The sequence below is a fragment of the Carassius auratus genome, chromosome 12 (assembly GCF_003368295.1).
Source record: "Carassius auratus strain Wakin chromosome 12, ASM336829v1, whole genome shotgun sequence".
NCBI classification, from domain to species: domain Eukaryota; kingdom Metazoa; phylum Chordata; class Actinopteri; order Cypriniformes; family Cyprinidae; genus Carassius; species Carassius auratus.
The window spans coordinates 16,253,319-16,275,681 of record NC_039254.1 but is presented as its reverse complement, the minus strand read 5'-3'; the positions used below and the strand labels follow the sequence as shown (position 1 = coordinate 16,275,681).

The window sequence follows — 22,363 nt, the reverse complement described above, 5'->3', positions numbered from 1 at the left end:
TCCTTAAAACACCCACTGTATAAAGGTCCTAGGTTATTTTCACAACTCACATTTTTCAGAACTGTTTTATGGAGGGTTTTTTTTGGAAGGAAGTTTCTTTAGCTTAACAATCACTATGTTGTTAAACAACATAAAAATTTATTGAACACTGGATTCTATCCCTCACAGACTTGCTTCCATCCATGGCTGTCAAGAAATCAAATATATATATATATATATATATATATATATATATATATATATATATATATATATTTTTTTTTTTTTTTTTTTTTTTTTTTTTTGAGGGCGTATTAGTTGGTTTTGGGATTTTATTTTATTGTTTATTTTTAATAATTTTAAATCATCTTTGGATCAGATCTCACACTGTCAACCTGGAAATTATGTTTAATTAAAAATATCATGTAGGCCTAAATTATTTTAGAATTATGGTTATAAGTGTCCACCAGTGGTTTTCAGACTTTTTGTCTCCATGATATGATCCCCCAATGTTGAATTCCCCATGATAATTAAAAAAATCTAATAATTAAAAAAATCTTTTTTAAATAACATTTTTAAAATATATATTTTTTTAATTTTAAAAATGTAAAATCGGATTGCATTATATATACAGGTATTTCAATACAGTTATTAAGCAAATTATTAATTGGATTATTTTTGCAATTGAAATACTTTTTCTATTTATTCAACATTGTTTTTTAGTGGTTTGGCTTATTTTATTGCTTGTTTCATCATTATTTTTCTCCTTAGATTTGATCAATTGTTAATAGTAGACTAAAGTGTTATATTGACTATGTAACAAATGAAAATGCAAAAATAATGCAATAAATTGCAATAATATTTTAAAAAATGCTTCTCAAACACTGCCCTTTTCTGCCCAAAAAAAGGTTAATAATAAGTTTTATTTCCATTATGGAATTTTTTTTTTTTACAAATATAACTTTCATATTCAAACTGAAACTGTTTTAATAATATTTGTATTGTCTTCTTTTCTCCCCCAAATGTAGCCACCACTTCCTGAGGAAGACTACCCAGCATCTCCAGACCTGGAGGAAGAAGCATCTCCTCTCTCGATGCCAGCAGAGTATTCTTTGATTCAGCTGAAGAATGTCTCAATCCCCAGGGCCAATCTGGACCCCAGCGTCCCACCAGGCTGGACCCTCAGCATCGACCCTGAAGGGACTTGGGTTTTCACGAGCGACTACACGCAGGAACAGGTAACTGATCTCTGGACTGGTTCTGGACTGGATTACTCAGTATTTGGGCTGATTAGCTTGATATTATTAGTGAGGTGTATGATAGTGAACTGTAATTTGGTGAACTGATAAAGCGTCTTGTTGACAGTGGATCAAGTCGATAGACGATCGAGGACGGACGTACTACTACCTTGAAGACGGCAGCAAGTCCCAGTGGAACTTACCTGAGGTACACAACTATACAGATTATATGTTGTGTTTATTATGTGTTTATGCACTTATGCTGTCAGCTTCTTTAAAAGCTTGAGGTCATTAAAGTTTGGTGCATTCTGATTGGCTGTTGATGTTTTTAGCATTCATCAGCTGGAAGAAATAGGTCTGTTTTCAGTGATATCGTTTGATTATAATGATCATTTAAACTTTATAGTTATTGTTACTGTGGTGTGAACATCCCTTAAAGCAGTGGTTCCCCGCAATCATGCATAACAATATTTTAAAGCCCTTTTAAAATGACTTTTTGTGATATGCTGGTTAGGGACTAAATGGATAGTTCTTGCAAAAAATATTTTGTCATTTACTCACTCTCGCGTCGTTTCAAACCTGTACGACTTTCTCTCTTCTCTAAAACACAAAATTCTATATTTGACAAAAATTCATAGTAATTCTTGGCCATGCTGCGTATATCAAAGGGAAGTGAAACAGTTTGGTTGCCAAAAATCTTCTAAATATCTTCTTTTGTGTTCAGTAAAAGAAAGGAAGTCATACAGGTTTGGAATGACACAAGGGATAAGAACTTTTCCTTAGCAAATTTTGCTCACATTTTTTTCCCGTCATGCATGTTCATAAAATATATACAAATGGGCAAGGCTTTCATTTTCCTTATCCAAGTCTAGAAATCATACTTTTGCCATCCCCAAATGATTTTCTATATGAAGTGAAAACACTAAATTCTGTATTTGGAAGAAATGTCTATGTTGCAGTTTTACTTTTGTAAAATTGGATGGTAACATTGAAAGAAATGCTCTCTCACACTTGCAGTACTCTGATAGTCCAGGACCGTATGCAATTGGAAATGGGGCTTCAGTAGAGCAGGACACAATGGGATCCAAGCAGAACTGGAGGCAAAGTGCAATATACCAGGATGATGTATGTCCTCACACACATTTTCTTTGAGTTTCTCCCACTTCATGTGTTAAGTTGATCCAGCAGCTCACCCACACTTATAAACGACGAGTGATGCACACCTGATCCTTCTTGTGTGTCCTTAGTGACCATGTTTCCTACATAGACTCTGAAATGCACCTGAGACCTGAGGTTATAGAGCTGCTCTATTTACATCCCCTTGGAGAGCCCATCATTTCAATATGCAAACACAAACTGACCTGATCCCTGGAGATTCATTCAGTGATGAACACACGTGCATACTCTGCTCTAATACTAATAGCATTTACCCCGGTGTGCAATGGACAAATGTAGCTAAAAATCCTACATTTTGACCAAAATTAAATGGTGTTTTATTGTATATTATACACATAATGTAAGGCTACACATCAAACACTTACTGACATGATCACTGCTAAACTCATGTGAGCTGATGATGATTTGACATGCAAAATCATAACTGAAAAGTTTTTCTCTATCTTCTGTGGGAAGTGTTGGGTTTGGTAATGCCAGTATAGAGGTGATCCATAAATTGCACGGTAGAATATATTTATACAGTTACACAAAACATGCCAAATAAAAGTATTTATTCGAACATTTCTGATTATGACTAAGGCTACTCACTGTAAACACATGAAGAAAGATCTAAGATTACAAAACGTGATGTCAAAATCTGCAGATAGTCACGTGCATGCAGTATTCTTTTACCACACTGCCCCCTGGTGGTGACTAGTGAGACTTACAGCTTGATTACTGCCTTCTACTCAAATATGCAAGTACCAAATGTATCATGATACTTGATACAATGAGTTTTGGACATGATATCATGACAGTGCTTTTGTGTTTCGTTTTTTCTTGACATTTACTAGGCTAGTACTTTACATGTATTCTTTGAAATATCTTAGAGCAGCATTAAATAAATTATTACACAAATAATTACAAAGAAACAGCAAATAATTCATGGAATTAAATGTGAATGCACTCCAATAATCTTTGTTTTGCTTACAGGATTTTTGCAGTGTATATAAGCATGTATTTGTGCTATCAAATGATTAATCGTGATTAATCGCATCCAAAATATATTATTTTTTTTGCATAATATATGTGTGTGTTCTGTGTTTATTTATTATTTATACAGAAATATAAGCACATACATTATATATTTTCATAATATTTACATGTATTTTCATGTCTTTATTTATATTCATATAATTTATATTATAAATAAATATTTAGTAAATAAACAACCTATTTTCCTGAAATATATACATGCATATGTGTGTATTTATATATATATATATATATATATATATATATATACACACATAATAAATATACACAGCACACATACATATATTATTTAAACGAAAAAAAATTATGCGGTTAATTGCAATTAATCATTTGACATCACTAGCATGTCTTCTATACTAGCAAATCTCAACTGTGTGATATATTGTCTATTGTTTATATCTTCACAAAGTGTGGCTGTATTGTTGCACAGCTCTTTATATATATGTCCTGCATATACTCAGATAAAAGAAACCAGCTCTAAACTGCTAAATATGACTATAAAGCGTGATGATTATATGTGCATTTTAAAGAGTAATTGGATTGTATAATGATTTGCTCCTAAATGTAAAAGCATTACTACACTTAAAAGTGTAAAACAGTAATCTGCATTTTCTGCTTGACCTTTAAGGTGAACATTAAAGGCTATCATTTCCTTTACTTTCATGATGTTTGACATTATCCTTTACATTTTGTCCTACAGAGAGGCTGTATTAACTCATTCATTATTATAATTTTTTTTTTAGGTTTCAAACTTGGAAAAAGCTGGAATCCTGAACAAAACCAAGGTGTCTGAAAACGGGAAGAAAATTAGGTAAAGTTAACTCAAATCAGTGGTGATAGTGCTTTGATAGCTATAGCTATATTGGTGAAAATTGTAACACTTTGCAATAAGGTTCAATTAGCTAACCTTAGATACTACTTTAATGCTTTATAACATTAACATGAAAAATACGTCCAAAGCATTCATTCATCTCAGTTTGTAAAAATTTCAACATGTACTAATGCATTAAAATAAACAAATATATATCTCTTAATTTTATTTAATGGACCGATTGTAAATATGAACAGTTATATTTTTATTAACTAACATTAATAACAACACAAAATGTGTTGCTCATTGTAGGTTTTTTATGTTAGTTAACTCATTAACTAACATTCAACAATGGGACCCTGTTGTTAAGTGTTACGTACTGTATGTAAGAGTATAACGTTTGACCCATCGTCCCACAGGAAGAACTGGAGTAATTCCTGGACGGTTCTCCATGGAGGAATACTGACATTCCATAAGGATCCAAAGTCACCAGTTGGAGCATCGGTGAGAAACGCTGGAATTTGCATGATTTCATTTTTGTTTCACACCACTAAATGTATTTTATATCACTTAGGGCAAAAGCAATCAGATAGTCCCAGAATTCACAGTGGAGCTGAAAGGGGCGACCATTAACTGGGCAACCAAGGACAAATCAAGCAAGAAAAATGTTTTGGAAGTATGGCCATTACACCCCTGGATGATCATTCTGTGTGCTTCACTAGTGTGTGTTCTTATGGTTCCGTGTGTGTTTGTTGATTCAGCTTAAGAGTCGGACGGGTGTGGAGTACCTGATCCAGTACGACACTGAGAGCATCATCACAGACTGGTATAAAATCATCTCAGACACCATACGCCAGCTGGTGAGTCCAGAAATCAACATCGTCTAAGCCTGCTCAGGTTTTTCTCTGCATAACCCACAACTGTGTGTTTCTGCGTTGCTCTGGGCCAGGATCCGCGTCAGGATCTAGAACATCAGCACCACTCTGAGGACGAGGAGGACGTCGTTGAGAAGTCCTCCAGCTTAGACAGAGAGGACAGACCCTTCCACAAAAGAACTATGAGCAATGGTAGTACTTCAGATGAGTTTTAACCCTCTAGTATCAGTTTAATAATTATTTTTTAGTAAGTAATGTATTATTTATTTATTTTGTGGGGATCTCACGGTGCTATAAAGTATTCAACTTAATTTTATGCAGCATTTATTTAAATTAATACAGTGTTTAACTTAAAAATCAGAGCAAAGATATTTAAAATCCATAGAAGGAAGGCTATCTTTTGGGAGAAATAAAGGAAATGTAATACCATTGTGTAACCACTAGGTGATGTTTTATAGTTTCATATAATTCCAATTTTATATGTTATATAACATTTTTTTAAATATTTTAACTTTTCTATTTGTGTGTGTTTTTGTGAGTGTGTGTGTGTGTGTTTATGTAGCAAGTGGAAATAAAGGCACCAAGTTTTGTACTATTGGAATTATCAAAATGTTTAAAAAATTCAAAAAGTCAACTTTTTTCATTTAAAAATGATCAAAGACCACCAGAAGGTTAAAGGAATAGCTCACCAAAAAAATTAAAATCATTCACTTATCATCATGTTATTCCAAATATTGTGTTTAACAAAAAAGAAGATATTCTGAATTTTTTTCCCCCTAACAGAATAAATTGAAATTGAATCCATTAATAAAAAACTAAAGATACTAAAAATGTTTTGAACAGAAAATGCTGAAAGCACTGTAGAGGATAGAGAAAATGTGTGTAAAAGTTCCTCTTTTTGTTCAATAGCATCTCGTAATCCTTCATCCAACTCGGCATCTGAGGCAGATCAGAAGAAGGCCCGTACCAAACTGATGAAGTTCCTCCTCAAGCGGCCCACCCTGCAGTCGGTCAAAGACAGAGGATACATCAGAGGTCACCCACCGCTGTCCCTCATCCATTTCCTGCTACTAGCACAGAAGATTTTGGATAAATAAATGATAGTAATGCGACCCTTTGATCCTTCTCCCACAGAAAATGTTTTCGGAAGTCACTTGCACAATCTTTGCAGCCAAGAAAAGAGCAGAGTGCCCAGCTTTGTGGAGAAATGCATCTGGGCCGTGGAGAAAAAAGGTGTTTTACTTTTACACCACTGCCGAACATGTTGATTATTGAAACTGACTCTAGATCGATAACTTAAATAATCCATAGAATTAAATATCAAGACCACAACCATGTCATAAGCATTGGTTGGGAACCATTTGTTTGATTTGATTAGATTTCTTTTGGTGGTCTTTTTATTTAAAGCAGGTGAATAATTAAAGGATTTAATTTTTAGTTTTCATCACTGGGTATTTCTGTGCATTGTTTAATTTTACTACGATAGTTGTCAAGTATTAAATATTTAGTTATTTCTATCTGACCTCACAGGCTTCTAATCATTAAAAACTGAAGTGTCATGTTTGTTTTCTGTCTAAGCCCCGCCTACTTTGATTTGATTGGCCATCTCAGTCATTTTGGCATTGATGAGCGCTGTTAGACTGCTGAGGCAAAGGAAGCTAAAAATACAACTTTTAAATCAATCTTCTTGATCTGATTTTTTTTTGTGGTTATCCATCAGGTCTGGAGATCGATGGACTCTACAGAGTTAGTGGGAATTTGGCGGTCATCCAGAAACTGCGTTTCAAAGCAGATCATGGTAAAACTCATCAGTTTGCGCTTCATCAGCTCAGTTTACTTGGTCTTTACTTCATGTCTGCTCCAGGATGTCATACTCTCTATTATAGCTTGTTAGTTTCTTCACTAGTACATTTGTTCATAATAAGAGCTGTGACTTTAAGTATTACTCTTATTTGTCCTAGACTATGGATAAGTGATACCTCCACTCATGTGGGAGATGTTTAGCAGCGGTTCCTCACAGCTCTGACTGACTTGAGTGTTTCTCTGTGTGTTTGTTCAGAGGATCTGGACCTGGAGGAGGGGAACTGGGACATCCATGTGATCACAGGAGCGCTGAAGCTCTTCTTCAGAGAGCTGCAGGAGCCTCTCTTCCCTTACAATCTCTTTAATGATTTCATCAGTGGAATCAGTAAGATCCTGATTGAATGGATTGTACATAGAAACATGAGAGTGGGTTTTTCAACGGCTAAATAAAAGCATATTTCCGACACTGATACCTGTGAACGCTTTTGTCAGATGTGCATTGAACTCTAGATAACATGATCATCAGGTTTTACACAGACTTGTGGAGTTTATGCAGCTCAAGTGCTGCTTACAAAAAGCAAAAGGAGGACACGATCAATTATTTCATATTTAGTTTTTTATTTTGCAGTTCTTCACTCAAATTATTATGCTGATAATATAAATTTGAAGTGAAAATTGTGTGTAAATAGTGTAACAGTGTAATATTTTATTTTTGTATTAAACTACGACTCTACAATATATATTATAGATTTTTATTTAATATAATTATTAAGCTGATAATTTGAATTTGTAGTGAAAATACATAATATTTTTTTATTATTTTACCTCTTTTTTTGAATCCACAATATTAATATTTTTATTATTCAACAATACCGATACTTTAATTTCTTTTTTATTTAATTTATTTTATTTTTAATGTCATTAATAATATACTACAAAAATTATATTTTTCTTTTTGACTGTACAATATTAATATAATTATTATGCTGATTATATCATTTTAACTATAAAAATTTTAAATAGAACAATTTGGCTGATAAAATAATTTGTGTTGGAAATTGTTATATTAAACTACAGAAATGCATTAAACTACAAAACATTTCATTCATCTATCTGTAGAGAGAGATCAATAATTTGACCTAATTTATTCTTTTTCTTGTGTTTTGATTCAGAAATCCCTGATTATTACAGTAAAATAGCACACATGAGAAATCTGGTACGGTCTTTGCCGCCACCCAACCGTGACACAATGGAGGCCCTCTTCAGCCATTTACGCAGGTATGATTTTTATTTTGCATACATGCATTTACATATTTTTATAAACATTACAGTACATGCCTCTCGGTCTCTTTCTTTCAGGGTTATTCAACATGGTGATGAGAACAGAATGACTGTGCAGAACGTGGCTATCGTTTTCGGCCCAACATTACTCAAACCGGAGGAGGAGACGGCAAACATCACCACCTACATGGTCTTCCAGAACCAAATTGTAGAGTTCTTACTCAATGAATTTGAGTCCATCTTCCACATGTGATTGACAGGAACGTGCACCGAATACAAAACCCATTTAAATGCTGGAGAAGGACAGTATACAGATCTGTGAAGGAAAGCCTCTGATTGGCAGAATAGAGATGCTACTGAAATCTAGAGCAGTAGCATCTATGATTAATATATTAATATCACTGAAGCGTTTTACATGAGCAGTTTGAATGTTGGCCGATAAGGTACAGCTAAAATGTAGTTTAAAATAATGTGTTGTGTTTCCTTATAGATTTAAAGAGAGCTGCGTCACAAGAATATCAGTGAGCTTTCTTTTTCAACTTTTTTTTAGCATCTCCTGTTTTTTCCTGCTACGGAAAGAGCGTAATAATAATTTAGTTTCACTTGCTTTCCTGCTTTTTCCTTGTCTTTCTGTAGAGTCGTGCAAAACACTGTAAGTTTTTACCGTATTTGTTTGGATTTGCAATGTGATAATAGGAAAATAATATAAAAAATTTCAACATTTTATGTTTAGGTGTCAATTTTAGTTTTTTATTTTATTCTTTAATACTTGCATCTGTAACATAAGAAAATACTGCAGGCCTGTTACTGTAAATTGGAAATGCTAAGTTGTAAGACTCGTACATTTTCATTAAAGGCACAATATTTTAGAATATTTTTTTTGTTTTGGTACCAAAATATAGAATCTGAATTTGCACATAGATGAAGCATTAATATTTTATGAAAATTGGCACACTCATATAGTACCCACTGTAAGATGTTTGAAGGTGTGTGTGTGTGTGTGTGTGTGTGTGTGTGTATATAGAAAGGGCATATTTATGCTGTACATTACCTGAAGTACGCAAGCTTTTAATAAAGTAACTCTTTTATAAAGTAATGCTTCATTGTTATTCACTTTTTTTCTTGATTTGCAGTGTGTCTGTAATATTGACAAAATGATGTGGTAAATTAGTTGGCATACTCAAATCATATGCCAGATTCTGCAGATTTAGTTTTAATTTAAACTAAACCAATGAAAAAATATTATTATACTTTAGCAAATAGAAACCATTTGTAGATTCACTATGTGAAACTAATATTTATTTATTTTTCTATATTAAAAATCAGATTGTTCTCAAGTCATTTTCGATATTATTGTTTCTTGCATGACGCTTGGAAAAAAAATTGTATTTCTGATTTTGAAAAATTGAATATAAAAGTTATTCCTCTATGCTGCCAAATGATGGCAATACAACGCGTCTCTTTCTTCTGTTAAAATTTCAAAGAAGAAGGCGGGTTCCTGGACTCGGGTGTGCGGATTGGTTAAATCTATTGAAGGGGGCGGGGTCTTCATCTTTTTGAAAATAACGGCGCTTAGAGCGACGGGCGCCATTGTTGAGGAGTTTACTGAGCTGAGATGATGTATTGAATAAAGTTAGTTTATAAATATAACACTTTATATCGTGCCAGAGAGCAGACTACACAAACCGAGACTTGGGTTAATAGTTCTACAACACAATAGGTAAGATTCATATTATGTTTATGTACACGTTTTGCTTTTAAAAAGCGAAACACGTCAGCGCTATGATTTCAGCGGCCGTGGAGCTTTAATAAACACATACAGAATACTGAATTATTTCCCATCCACAGTATATCCACTTCTGCTTTTATTAATGAAAGATAATGCCTTTCGATGTCAGGATGTATGTTTGTGTGTGTTGTGTATTTGATGTCAGAGATGGCCCTCCGTGTCGCTGTGAGCGATGGAGCTGCTGGATCCAGACGGGCCTCTCGGGTTCGAGTGGCGGTTCGGCTCAGGCCCTACATGGAGCCGCAGGATGAGAAGAAAGAAGGGCCCTGTGTCAGGGGTCTGGGGCCTCAGAAGCTGGAGATCATCAACTGGAGGAACGCCACTGAGACCCTGCAGTACCAGTCAGTCATCATTCTTCAAGTTTGCACTTTGTGTTTCTAGTGTTTCCATCTCTTCTTCCTCAATCCTCTCATTTTCTCTTTCCTTCAGTATTTAGTGCTTTAGCTGGTTATGGTTTGGGATCTAGGTGCTGATGTCATACTTCTCTGACTAATGTTTGGATTATTAGAAAGAGAAACTCTAATGTATGCTTATATTGTGCATAACAAGAACATTAACAGCATACAGAGGATCACAGTGTGTTCAACTGTTATCGATTACATTCATAAAAACATGAAAGGAAACAACAGAAAGAAAGAAAAACTACAGGGGTAAAAAAAATTACAAAAAGGTTCAAAAAGTCTGTACATTCCGTATTGCTTTTTTATTTCTTGCATCTTTTAGGGCCTCGAAGTAATCCTTGAGATCAATTTTAAATTATATAAATGTTAGGTTTATTATTATTCCATTTCTGTTTGTGTGTATGGTATTTTCCATATGTATAATTATTAGGTTAATCACCAAATTCTGCTCCAAAATCGTATTTTTATATTACAAAAATATATCTTTACCAGATAGTTGAATCTTTAGTTTTGTGAATTTTAATATTAGATATTCAGTGGATTCCTCTTCTGAATTACAAAAGACGCATGTTGTCTCCAGGTCATCATTTTGTAAATAATGTAATTGGACAATATTTATCAGTGTCTGTCTTCATTACCCTGTGGAATTGATTCTCAAGGGGATATTTATTTGTTTCTAATTTTATGGAAAACTAGCACAAATCTGAATTTACGAGTCAGGTCCTTGACCCTCTATTTGTCAACCACATTGAGCTTTATTTATTGAAACTATTTTTCTGCAAGGTTTTTAAAATAATTTCATCCTTTTGTTTTAAGGACAAAATATGATTAATTCATAACGTATAAATTATTTGTTTTTTTTATTATTATAGTGTTGGAACTCTTTAATTTATACCATTTTTTTTATTAACCCCTTAAGTGTCAGTTATTACATGGACTTGAAAGTGCACGATCCAAACGTAAATTTTTATAATTCATGAAATTAATATTTTGTAACATGATATTGATATACCATTTTCATGGTAATGCAATGAATAAAATGGGTTTCAAAGGATGAATTTTGAGACTAAGTTTTCAGTTGTTATATAATTTCTGATGATTTGTGTGAAAAAGGCAACGAAGAAAAAGGAAACTCCTTTTATTTTGAGGTGCACTCTTGTCATAAATTTATCTTTTACTTTTCCTACATAATTTTTAGCAAAAAACATTGTTGGTAAAAAAAAAAAACCCTATTTAGGAGCCTTAGACCTTTCCTACGATATGTAGTTCATCATGATTAGATTAGGATTTAATTGTAATATAGTGACGTGAAGTTAGGCTTTCCACAGAGGGGACGGTTATTTAATGTATTTATTTTTTGTGCATTTGATTGATTTTAAACTTTGTATTTTAAATAGTGTATTTGATTGCAGGTTCGACGTGTTTCATGGTGAACAGACCACACAGCAGGAGGTGTTTCTGACCTCGGTCAAGCCCATCCTCCCTCACATCCTTAATGGTCAGAACGCCAGTGTCTTTGCCTATGGACCCACCGGAGCAGGTATGACTAGTTTCTGTGTCCCGTCGCATCAGGTTTCTACTAAAAACAGTCCTTGTGGAGATTGAAAGGACGCCACCACCTCCTGTTCCAGTGTTGGCTACTTTTATAGTTTTACCTGGCTCTAGATTAGTTAAAATATTTCACAATACAACTGCATTGTTTTGTTGAGCTCAGTGTTTTGCTTTTTTTTGATTAAAAGAAAAGTGATTTGTCATTGAACGTTTTTGTCTAATTCTAGTGAACTAAGTATCTGTATTTTGTCTCATCTCGTGAGCTAAGTGAATTGTCACACCTCTAGTGTCCATGAAGGTGATATAGCTCATCATTTTCTAAGTGTATGATGAAGCTTTTAGTCTTCAGGTTATCCGAAGTGATTTTTTTTACGAATATGATTTCAAAGAAGTGGATATTTTTGCCATAATATCCCCTCAAATGTTAAAGTTGCCAGAGTCATTGCATTAAAAAAAATATATATATATACTATATTGTGATCTCTGATTTTAGTCCTTAAAAACCAGCCTTCTCGAGTAACTGTTGTTTTTTTTTTTTTTTTTTTTTTTTTTATTGTTTTAGATTATGAAGTGCCATAATATAATCCCTTCACAGTCTAAACATTTTTGGTATTCCTTCCTTTAGGTAAGACCCACACCATGCTCGGCAGTCAAGAGCAGCCGGGCGTTATTCCCAGAGCTGTCAAGGAGGTCTTCAAGCTGGTTGACGCTCAGGAGAAGGAGCAGGATGGTTGGGAATACTCCGTTGGGATGTCTTACCTTGAGATCTACAATGAAAAGGTAATGTTTTGAGGGAAAAAAACTATATTTCTCTGGGTATTCAGCATCATTACTTGATTTTTTTTTTTTTTAGATGGGTAAGCTCAAAAGAACAGCAATTTAATTTTAAGTGAATAATTTTGTAAGTATAAATGTTTGTGGGCAGCTCTTCTGGAATATTGAAGTATTCGTGTCTGTAGGTGCTGGACCTGTTGTCCCCAGGTTCCCAGGACCTGCCCATCCGTGAAGACAAGGACCGAAACATCCTCATTCCCGGACTAACGCACACACCCCTTTCATCCTTTACCGATTTCGACACTCATTTTATCCCCGCGAGTCTAAACCGCACCACGGCCTCGACTAAACTCAACCAGCGCTCCAGCCGCAGTCACGCTATCCTCCTCATAAAGGTTTGAACATGCACACTTCTCTTCTTTCTAGTTCCTCATTAGCACTTTAACAGGTCCTGGTCTCGGGTGGTAGACCATGATTTGGTAGCTGGTGCTGAAATGAAATCTCTCTATCAGAATATACCACTGCGCTTTCAGTGTCTGCTGGATGTCTTTGGGACAGAGAACATACATTTTATGGTAACAGTATATATGTAGAACCTTATGATTTTTTGTGATGTGGAGTTATAAAAGTGGATTTTAGTGGATTTCAGTTTGGGCGAAGTCTCCAAGACACTTCAAGAAACCTGCAAAGTTACCTGAAAAACAATGTGCAAGTGCACCGAGGACAAAAGCTATTTTTAACGAATAGTGTGGTCACACCAAATGTTGATTTAATTTAGTTGAGTTAATAGAATTGAATAAAATCTGTTTATAACATCACACTTCACAGCATTTTTACACAAGGGCCTGTCAGACTAACTGGATTATTACATTCAATGGCAAAAATAAGGTTTGGAAATGTAAACTGATATTTCTTATTGACAAACTACAGCAAAACATAGAAATAACTGACTTAAAACCAAGACTTTTGCACAGTACTGTGATTTCAATGGGCCCTATAAAGGTACCGGCTCTCTACAAAAGACTAATAATCACTTAAATGCATATGTTTGCTCCTCTCAGGTAGTGAAGTCTCAGCGTGGGCCGCCACACAGACAGCAAACAGGAAAGCTGTATTTAGTTGACCTGGCAGGTTCAGAAGACAACCGGCGCACAGGAAACCAGGGCATCCGTCTGAAAGAGAGCGGGGCCATCAACCTGTCCCTCTTCACCCTCAGTAAAGTGGTGGACGCTCTGAACACAGGGGCCGGGGGCCGCGTGCCCTACAGAGACAGTAAACTGACCCGTCTGCTGCAGGACTCTCTGGGGGGTTCGGCCCATTCGGTCATGATCACAAACATAGCACCGGAGTACATATACTACTTTGACACCTTCTCAGCCCTTAACTTCGCTGCCAAGTCTAAGCAGATTGTCAATCGGCCCTTTGTCAGGGAAACCGTTCTGGCTCCTACGATTGGTAAACAGTGCAGTTACATGTATTATTTTTTATATATATAAATAAATGTGTGTGTGTTAATAATAGGGTATATAATAATAATAATAATAATATTTTGATCCCTTCACTCTTAGCTCCTGGAAAGAGAGCCAGAGAGGAACAGGAGGCTGGAGGTTCTGGTGAGCCCCATAACAAAAAGTCTAAAGAGGGCAAGAAAGCTGAACGGTCCTCGTCTCCACCCATACATCCACACAGGTAAGACTGCATGTTACAACAGATGAATAAATTCATTGTATGAGCACTTTAACAGGTCTTGGCTTTGTGCAGTAGGCCATGATTTGGTAGCTGGTGCTCAAAGGAACGCTCCCTATTGTAAAAACCAGAAGCTGAATGTGCCTCACTGGACATGAATAGGGAGGACATGTGTGCTGTAGTGCTGGGTGATCGAGCTAAAATTGTGAATCTCTTTGTATACTGTGAAAAGCTTTCAAATTTAATTTTGCATTGGGGTTTGTGAGTTAACCCTCAAAGTAAAGCTAAACAACCTTAAATTCACCAAAGATCACCCAAAAATGAAATGAATGTATATACAATGTATACTAGCTTTTGGCTATTGAAAACCATAACCATCTGAAATTAACGGCAGTATCTGCACAGAAAGTAGCCTACCTTCAATACAAACATAGATGGTACAAATGACATAGCGAATGATTACAATGTAGTGTGTACACGCAGGCGCACTTCGAAAAAAACGGCCGAAAAAATACCAAAAACCAGCCGATCATGTATTTTAAGCAAAAACCATCCGCTTCTGATTTATGGCTGGTCAGCCAACCATACATACATGCATACACACACACACGCGTGCTAAAAGTTAAAATATCTTTCAGTTCACCAGATTCTACAGTTCTGGAAAGACTTCTGGCCCTGGAGAAGATGATGATGGGCTCGGCTGAAAGGGAGAGACTCAACTTGCTCAAAACTGTAGCACAGTCCCGTAAGGAAATACAGGTATCGTACACGCGCTTTGAGCATTTGATTCTATTGCTTGGTCAGAGCAACATTTCTATGTCTATTTTTATTTGGGTTGTCAAATGGATTTATTGTAACGGTCACATAATTGTCTGCTGTAAATAAAATTAATTTTATTATTCCAAGTGTGTGTATATATATGTATGTATGTGTGTGTGTGTGTGTGTGTATATATATATATATATATATGTATGTGTGTGTGAAGAGTTCAGATGCAAAAGCCTCTAAATGCCATCTGAAATCTTCATCTAAAATTAGGATTTTTATCAGGCTCCTATATTTATGTTCAGTTATTTCACTTTAATAGCCTAATAGCCACATTGCCATTTAAGTAAAATGACTCAACCTCAGCATAAGAGCTTGATAAAAATCCTAATTTTAGATGAAAATTTCAGGTGGCATTTAGAGGCTTTTGCATCTGAACTCCTCATATAGATAGATAGATATAGATATGAGCTTGTCCTTTGAAAAAATAAATCAATCATTCACTGAGTAAAATCATTTTACTCAGAGTAAAAAGTTACTTGCCCTGGGGAGTTTTTTTTTTGGCACAAATGTTATTTATTCTGAAACAGTCTCATCAGTGCTCTATCAGGTATTAATTTAATCAGCATATTTTTTATATTGGCCTTAAATTGATTGCTGTTACTCTTTGTAACTTTTTGAAGAACAATATTTTCCTAAACTGATTAAATGTACGTCTCCATTTACGTCGAATTCTTATGTGATCAATATATTAAGTTAGAATAATAAGACAGTATATGGTTGTTACTATTCAAATAAAATAAGTATCAACAAACTCCATCTGTCCAAATGCAGAAATAATGTTTTTAGATTAATGTTTTACTTTTTTGACATACAAATATGAAATGTTGGAAAAATGCAATGATACTTTTAAATGTGATATTAAACCACCAGTAGATGGTGGCAAGTCACTGTCTTAATGAGTGAATCATTGATTCGATTCATTCAGATGGCTGATTCAGTCAATAAATGAAGCAAGTAACTGTTTTTATAGATGGCTCACTGAATTATTGACTTGTTCAAAAATGAATCATTTAGTAACGCAAGACTGTTATGTGTTGCTCTGAGATAAGGGGCTGTTCTGCTGTGGCTTTCTTTAGAACTTTTTTTTTTTTTTTTTAGCGAAATGGAGCAAGACGTTCCATAATGTGTCTAAAATGTCAGTTAATATTTCTTGTTTATTTGAATAAAGTTGTATAAAATCAAGATCACATATGCAATCGAGCTGAAAGTCGGAAAACATCACTCATGGTCATGTGATATTGCATATATTATATAGAATATTTATATTTTTCTACCGCAGTATGTTAGTTCATGTTTGTTTGTTGTGTGCTGCTGCGTTTCTAGTGTTGATTTCTCCGTGAGTCAGACTGACTGCACGAGCCTCAGCTGACGAGACCTTGATACGGTCAATACATTATCTGTTAATAGTCGCCGTTTACACTAAAAGAAAAAAAAAATCTGGATAATTTTCACCAAATTTTCAGTGCTGCCCTAGTTGTTTATTAAAATTTTGATCCTGTTACTTGTCCGGATGGGCAAGAAATTCTTTCACTTGTCCTTTCACAAAATCCACTTGTAGCATATATGTCCGTTTATAATATACGTTTTAAAACTATTGTATTCTCCTTCTATTCCCAGTCGCTGTGAGCAGTTATGAAGTATTATACTTTACAGCATTTCAGAAATAAAAATTTATGCAAACTACACCGAAATACAAACGTTAACGTATCTTACGATGTTTGGGAGTGCTCAAAAAAGTTTTAAGCACTGAATTTTAAATCAATTTCTTGTAAACTCCGAGACTTAAATTCTGACGGCGATTAAATTACCACACGACCTTGGTGTTTGTCAAATAAACAGTAGGTTATTAGGCTGGGGATTTTTATGAGGGTGGTGAGAAATATTAACTCAAACTACTCCCTGTAAATGGTGAGTCACTTGCGTCCCCTGAGAAACATTTACCGCCAGAATAGGGCTTAAATCTGTACCATGTAGATTTATTATATGTAAATACAGTATGCATTCATAAAAACACGTGTGTGTTTGTGTATAAAACATATGAAATATTGTGTATGTATGTGTTTCCATATTTATATGTAAATATATTCATTACATTTCTTAAATATGTGCATTTATATACATACACAGTAAACACACATTATGTAAACAAGCTTTTATTTTGGATGCTTTTAATCATGGTTAATACCTAAAAGTATTTTAGAATTTGTGTAGAGTACATCTGAAATGACTTTTATAATCTATAGTTAATTGTAAACCTTGTATAAGTTGTGGAGAGATTGGCAGGAAAATAGTCTTGATGCTAGCATGGCGTTAAAAAGTGAATGAATAAATAATCGTGATTAATCGATTCGACAGGCCTAATTTCAATGCACTGCGAGAGGTGAAAAAACAACAACAGTTTCTGTGGAAATAAGCAGCAGTGAAACAAACGTCCCTCTTACTTGTAGTTAATTCTTCATTTGGGCCAGATAGCAAATTAGGCCGGATTGCTAAAACCAGTTGCAGAGTCCATGTAAACCTAGTTTTCAGTTGGGCATGAGTGCTCTGTTTGGAAAACCACTTCAGCATCAATTAATTGATTTCAAATATGTTCTGCTGTCTTCTCATAGATGTTGAAGGAGAAACAGAAAGAGCTGGAGGACAAAGCAAGCATGTTTAACAAGCACAGTGAAACCACCGAGAGGGAGTCCAAAGATGCGCTTCTCTTTAAAACAGATCTGCCTCCACTGCACAGAAAACAGTCTACAGCCGCCAAACCACGCAAACAGCAGGCAGTGGTCACACCGTTACAGGGTAGGATGTGGTTAATTTCATCCTTACAGCCCTCCTGGGACACTCTTCATGCATAAGAACCCAGTATTGATTGAAGTGCTTTAGTGTTTCATGATCCTTGCTGTTAGTATGCTGTATGTTTCTGTGGTGATGCAGTTCCTGTGCTCTTCAAGGGTAAGTTCATCCCAAAAATGAAAATTCTGTCATTAATTACTCACCCTAATGTCATTTCAAACATGTAATGGTGTGTTCACACCAGACGCAAGTAAAGTCGATGCAAAGATGCGAATAGACAACCTGTGGCGCGAATTGAGCGTTTCGGGCATTTTGACTCGATTTTTGCATGAAATGATTTTAAATCTACATTTCATGACGCGATAATAATAAGAAAATGACCAGAATACATGGTGGTTGAAATCACAATGCTGTGTGAACTCAACTGGCAGAAGCCCTTCCCAAGACGCGGATTCACGTCTGTTATTAAGCTAATTTCACGCGTGAATGAAGCAAGTAACTTGTTCAAGCGTCCAACTACGCGCGGATAGTGTGATTTATTCGCCCAAGTCGCATCTGGTGTAAAAGCCCCATAAGACCCTCCCATAGACACCAAGTGTCCTCAATGTCTGTGAAAAAAATAATTAAGTAATCGATTTGAATAGATTCTCATTTTTATGAACCAATATTGATTCTTAATTCCCAATCGATGCTGTTTTCAGTTGATGAATGAACCGTACCTGTAGTGCGCCTCCCATCCAATAAATCACAATCATAGGCTAAGCTTTGTTACTTTTCATATGAAATAAAGTCTCAGGTTTCAAATTTTGACAATTTTTATTTCTAGTAATGGCATACTTTAATGTGGCTTGATAGATCACTGTTGACACTTCAGATAAAGTGAGGCAGCAGTGCATGTGAACTGATCATCTCTCTTACTTTCACTAGTGTAAGGGTGAGTAAAACAAAAACTAATTTTAGTTTTTGGGTGAACTAATCCTTAAAGAGTGCATTTCCTGAAAATCTGAACTTAGTCTGGAATTCCTGAAATGTATCCACCCTTAGGCCATTCAAGATGTAGATGAGTTTGTTTGTTCATTAGAATAGATTTGGAAAATTAGCATGGCATCACTTGCTCACTAATGGATGCTCTGCAGTGAATGGGTGCCGTCAGAATGAGTCCAAACAGCTGATAAAAACACAAGTAATCCACACCACTCAGTACATCAGTTAACATCTTGTGAAGTGAAAAGCTGCATGTTAACAAGAAACAGATCCATCACAATGTTTTTAACATCAAGTTGTTGCTTAGTTTAAAGTACAGTGGAAAAACGGTGAGATGTATACGTAGATAAAGCACAGTCTACAAGCAAAAACGGTTTCAAACCGGATTTTGATGTGCGACCACAAGAGGGGATGGACTTTTTCACTGAAAGAAATCAGTATTATGGACACCATATTTTGTCCATAAGAAACAGTATAAAGTTAAAACACCCTAATGATGGATTTGTTTCTTGCAAATCTGTATCTTTGCAGTTTGCACTTCAAGGTGTTAATCGATGGACTGGAGTTGTGTAGATAACTTGTGGATTTTGATGCATTTTACTCTCATTCTGATGGCACCCATTCACTTAAGAGGATCCACTGGTGAGCAAGTGAAGGAATTTCGCTAAAACTGTTCTGAAAAAATAAAACATCTTGGATGGGTTGAAGTTGAGTACATTTTGGTTGAATTACTTTAGGCATTAGGTTTCAGATTGTAGTATTTGGTAAATAAGGCCCTTTTTTCCTGTCCAAACACAGTCTCTCAGGTGCAGCCCTTGCAGCAGTGTGCTGTGGTGTGTAAACCCTCACAATTCTTGGATAAAAAGAAGAAACGTGTCCAAACCGAGGTCAGTGTGCTGCTGGTTGTTCTTTACATCTTTTACAATGTACAACAATTAACATTGTGCCACCCAGGAGATTTGGGAAATTGCCATTCATGTCAGTTTAAAATCATGCTGTGACAGTAGCAGCCAACAAAAGTACCATTATTTTTTTTATGATACATGTATTTATTATCTTTGAACTTTGAAGCATGCTTTGGCAAGTTTTGCACCATGTTTTGTGTGAATGAACTTAAAAGATTGGCGGAAATTTCTCAGGTTCCATTAAAAGCTGTCAAGCAATGGTATATTTCCCACTTGTTGACAGTAACTGATATGTAAGTTTTGGCGTTTGACATGAAGATTAAATGGGTTTTTCTGCTGGTAAGGTGTGTGAGGGGAAGGAGAACGGAGGTGTGGATCGTCCCCCTTCTGATGAGCTCAACTGGGAGTCCCATCTGGATTCAGCATTACTAGAGCAGTCCAGGAAGAAGATCCTGCAGACGCTCAACTCCGGCTCTCTGAAGGATCTCAAGAGCCTGCAGCTGATCGGAGACAAGAAAGCCAAACTGATCATGGGCTGGAGAGAGATTCATGGGGACTTCACACAGGTAGAAGTCTGGCTCTTCACCTGTGAAGTGTGAAACTGACCGAGAGAGCCTCTATTCATATTTAGTTTTCTCTTTATTTTCTTTCTTTGTAGTTGGAAGACCTGAGGAAAATAGAAGGCATTACAGCTAAACGTTTCTCCTCTTTCATAAAGGTTTGTGTCAGTAATGTCCGCTTGATATGGAGCTTTAATAATGTGTCAGGAGAGAAGCAGACTAGAATGTGATTTAGAAGATTTCCTTTGAGTCACACTCTTTCTTCTTCCCCTCGCAGGCCAATATTCTCAGCAGTATGGGAAAGTGAAGCGCCTGAGCCACTGTCTGAAGAGGAGCGTTTGTTTTTAAGATGTTTTTACAGATTTTGTACAGGTTTTTTTTTTTTTTTTTATTCCCCAAGCTTCTATTTACTTGACTGCTTTTTCCATGTTTTCTATCATTTCGGCAAACTATTTTTGCCTTTTTAGTATTTAAGTTTTTTTTTTTATTATTGTAATGGACTGATCATTTATCGCGGCACCAAATAAATGCCACCATCACATAAAGAAGCTCTCTGAGGATTATTTTGTATTTTATTGTTGATTTATAAATCAAACTAAATAATTTGTTATTAACAACATCCTTTTACAGAGATCTGCCTGTTGATGTGAGTAACTCATTGCGTTTCTTTAGTAAACCCTGACAGTTTCTCAATGCCAAATCATGGTTTGTGCCGGTGCATGCTGCTAGCCAGATTTACAGATCCACTATTAGCATTCAGAGGCATCCATTCAACTATTTCCAAAAGACAAGACAAAAAAATATTACATTTCAGAATTATGAGATTACTGTCCACACAAAACATTTTAGCCTGTTCTATCATTATATCCTTTTAAATGTCAGCTTTTTGTGATAATGGCTTGTCTATTGGCTGGACCCTGAGCACTCTGGGAATCTGGGTCACAGGTGCATCATGTTTCTCTGAAGGACTACAGAGAGAAACCTCTCAATCACTAAACGTCCAGTTTTGATTTGCTGGAAATGTTCTGACCCTCAGGCCATTCAAGATACAGATGAGTTTATTTCTTTATGGCAACAGATTTAGAGAAATGTAGCATTGCATCACTTGCTCACCGATGCATCCTCTGCAGTGAATGGGTGCCGTCAGAATGAGTCCAAACAGCTGATAAAACATCACAGCAATCCAAACCACACCAGGTCATCAGTTAATGTCTTGTGAAGCAGAACCCTGCATATTTAGAAGAAATAAATCCATTAAGATTTTTAACTTCAAACCGTTGCTTTGGCTAAACTGCAAGTACTCTCTCAATATTATTGGTTTCTTCAGTGAAAAATAATCTTATCTACCACCATATTGTTTTTAAAATGTAAAACCTTTAAAAGATTTCTGCAAGAAGTGTCTGTCAAATGAAGCCCCTTGGTTTGGTGTTTAGTCACATGTTTTAGCTAAGGCTTAAATGTCAATCTAGGATTCTGTATATCCTTGACTTGTCATTCAGTATTTGCTGTATTTGAGCTGAAGGAGAATGTAAATGTGTTGTTGGTGAGTGGATGTGTCTGCAGCAGCAGCGGCTGAAGGCCTGCAGTCATCACCGCTTCATTACTCTCACGCCTGACATCCCTGCAGCAGACCAGAGCGGCCCGACACTGAACCACAGGGCATGAAGAAGACCTGAGCTACATTCACTTGCATTTTCATTGTTGTTTATTAGTGTTGGGGACCATTTTCAGCAGGCAAAATTAATGTGACTATTAGAGATAATGACTACTTTAATAATTAATGGAAATAAGATTTTTCCTCCCTAATGTTGATCACTGTAAACTGAAATAAAATGTTCAGGAAAAAAAAGTGATATTTGAGAGATTCCTGCAAATTAGTAAAAATGCATGCCATTAAAAA

The 22,363-nt window shown here is 35.6% G+C and overlaps 2 protein-coding genes across 2 annotated transcripts in view; both read left to right on the top strand.

Annotated features, from left to right (window-relative positions):
* LOC113111973 (rho GTPase-activating protein 27-like) overlaps positions 1–9,095 on the top strand; it is a 34,599-nt gene extending 25,504 nt beyond the window's left edge. Inside the window, exons 4-17 of the mRNA XM_026277271.1 lie at positions 1,008–1,217; positions 1,345–1,425; positions 2,235–2,342; positions 4,172–4,239; positions 4,659–4,743; positions 4,814–4,915; positions 5,001–5,099; positions 5,189–5,306; positions 6,024–6,149; positions 6,249–6,347; positions 6,835–6,912; positions 7,174–7,302; positions 8,090–8,195; positions 8,277–9,095. Coding sequence (XP_026133056.1) covers positions 1,008–1,217; positions 1,345–1,425; positions 2,235–2,342; positions 4,172–4,239; positions 4,659–4,743; positions 4,814–4,915; positions 5,001–5,099; positions 5,189–5,306; positions 6,024–6,149; positions 6,249–6,347; positions 6,835–6,912; positions 7,174–7,302; positions 8,090–8,195; positions 8,277–8,451 — 1,584 coding nt within the window. The 3' untranslated portion in view covers positions 8,452–9,095. The remainder of the gene's footprint in view (positions 1–1,007; positions 1,218–1,344; positions 1,426–2,234; positions 2,343–4,171; positions 4,240–4,658; positions 4,744–4,813; positions 4,916–5,000; positions 5,100–5,188; positions 5,307–6,023; positions 6,150–6,248; positions 6,348–6,834; positions 6,913–7,173; positions 7,303–8,089; positions 8,196–8,276) is intronic.
* A 662-nt stretch (positions 9,096–9,757) lies between these two features.
* On the top strand, positions 9,758–21,008 carry LOC113111972 (kinesin-like protein KIF22). The gene is made up of 13 exons (XM_026277269.1): positions 9,758–9,918; positions 10,133–10,328; positions 11,801–11,928; positions 12,565–12,719; positions 12,899–13,108; positions 13,775–14,168; positions 14,282–14,402; positions 15,038–15,158; positions 17,837–18,020; positions 19,797–19,885; positions 20,248–20,469; positions 20,562–20,621; positions 20,741–21,008. Exons 2-13 carry the CDS (start codon positions 10,135–10,137, stop codon positions 20,768–20,770), a joined length of 1,908 nt encoding a protein of 635 aa, XP_026133054.1. The 5' UTR covers positions 9,758–9,918; positions 10,133–10,134; the 3' UTR covers positions 20,771–21,008.
* Positions 21,009–22,363: the final 1,355 nt, after the last annotated feature.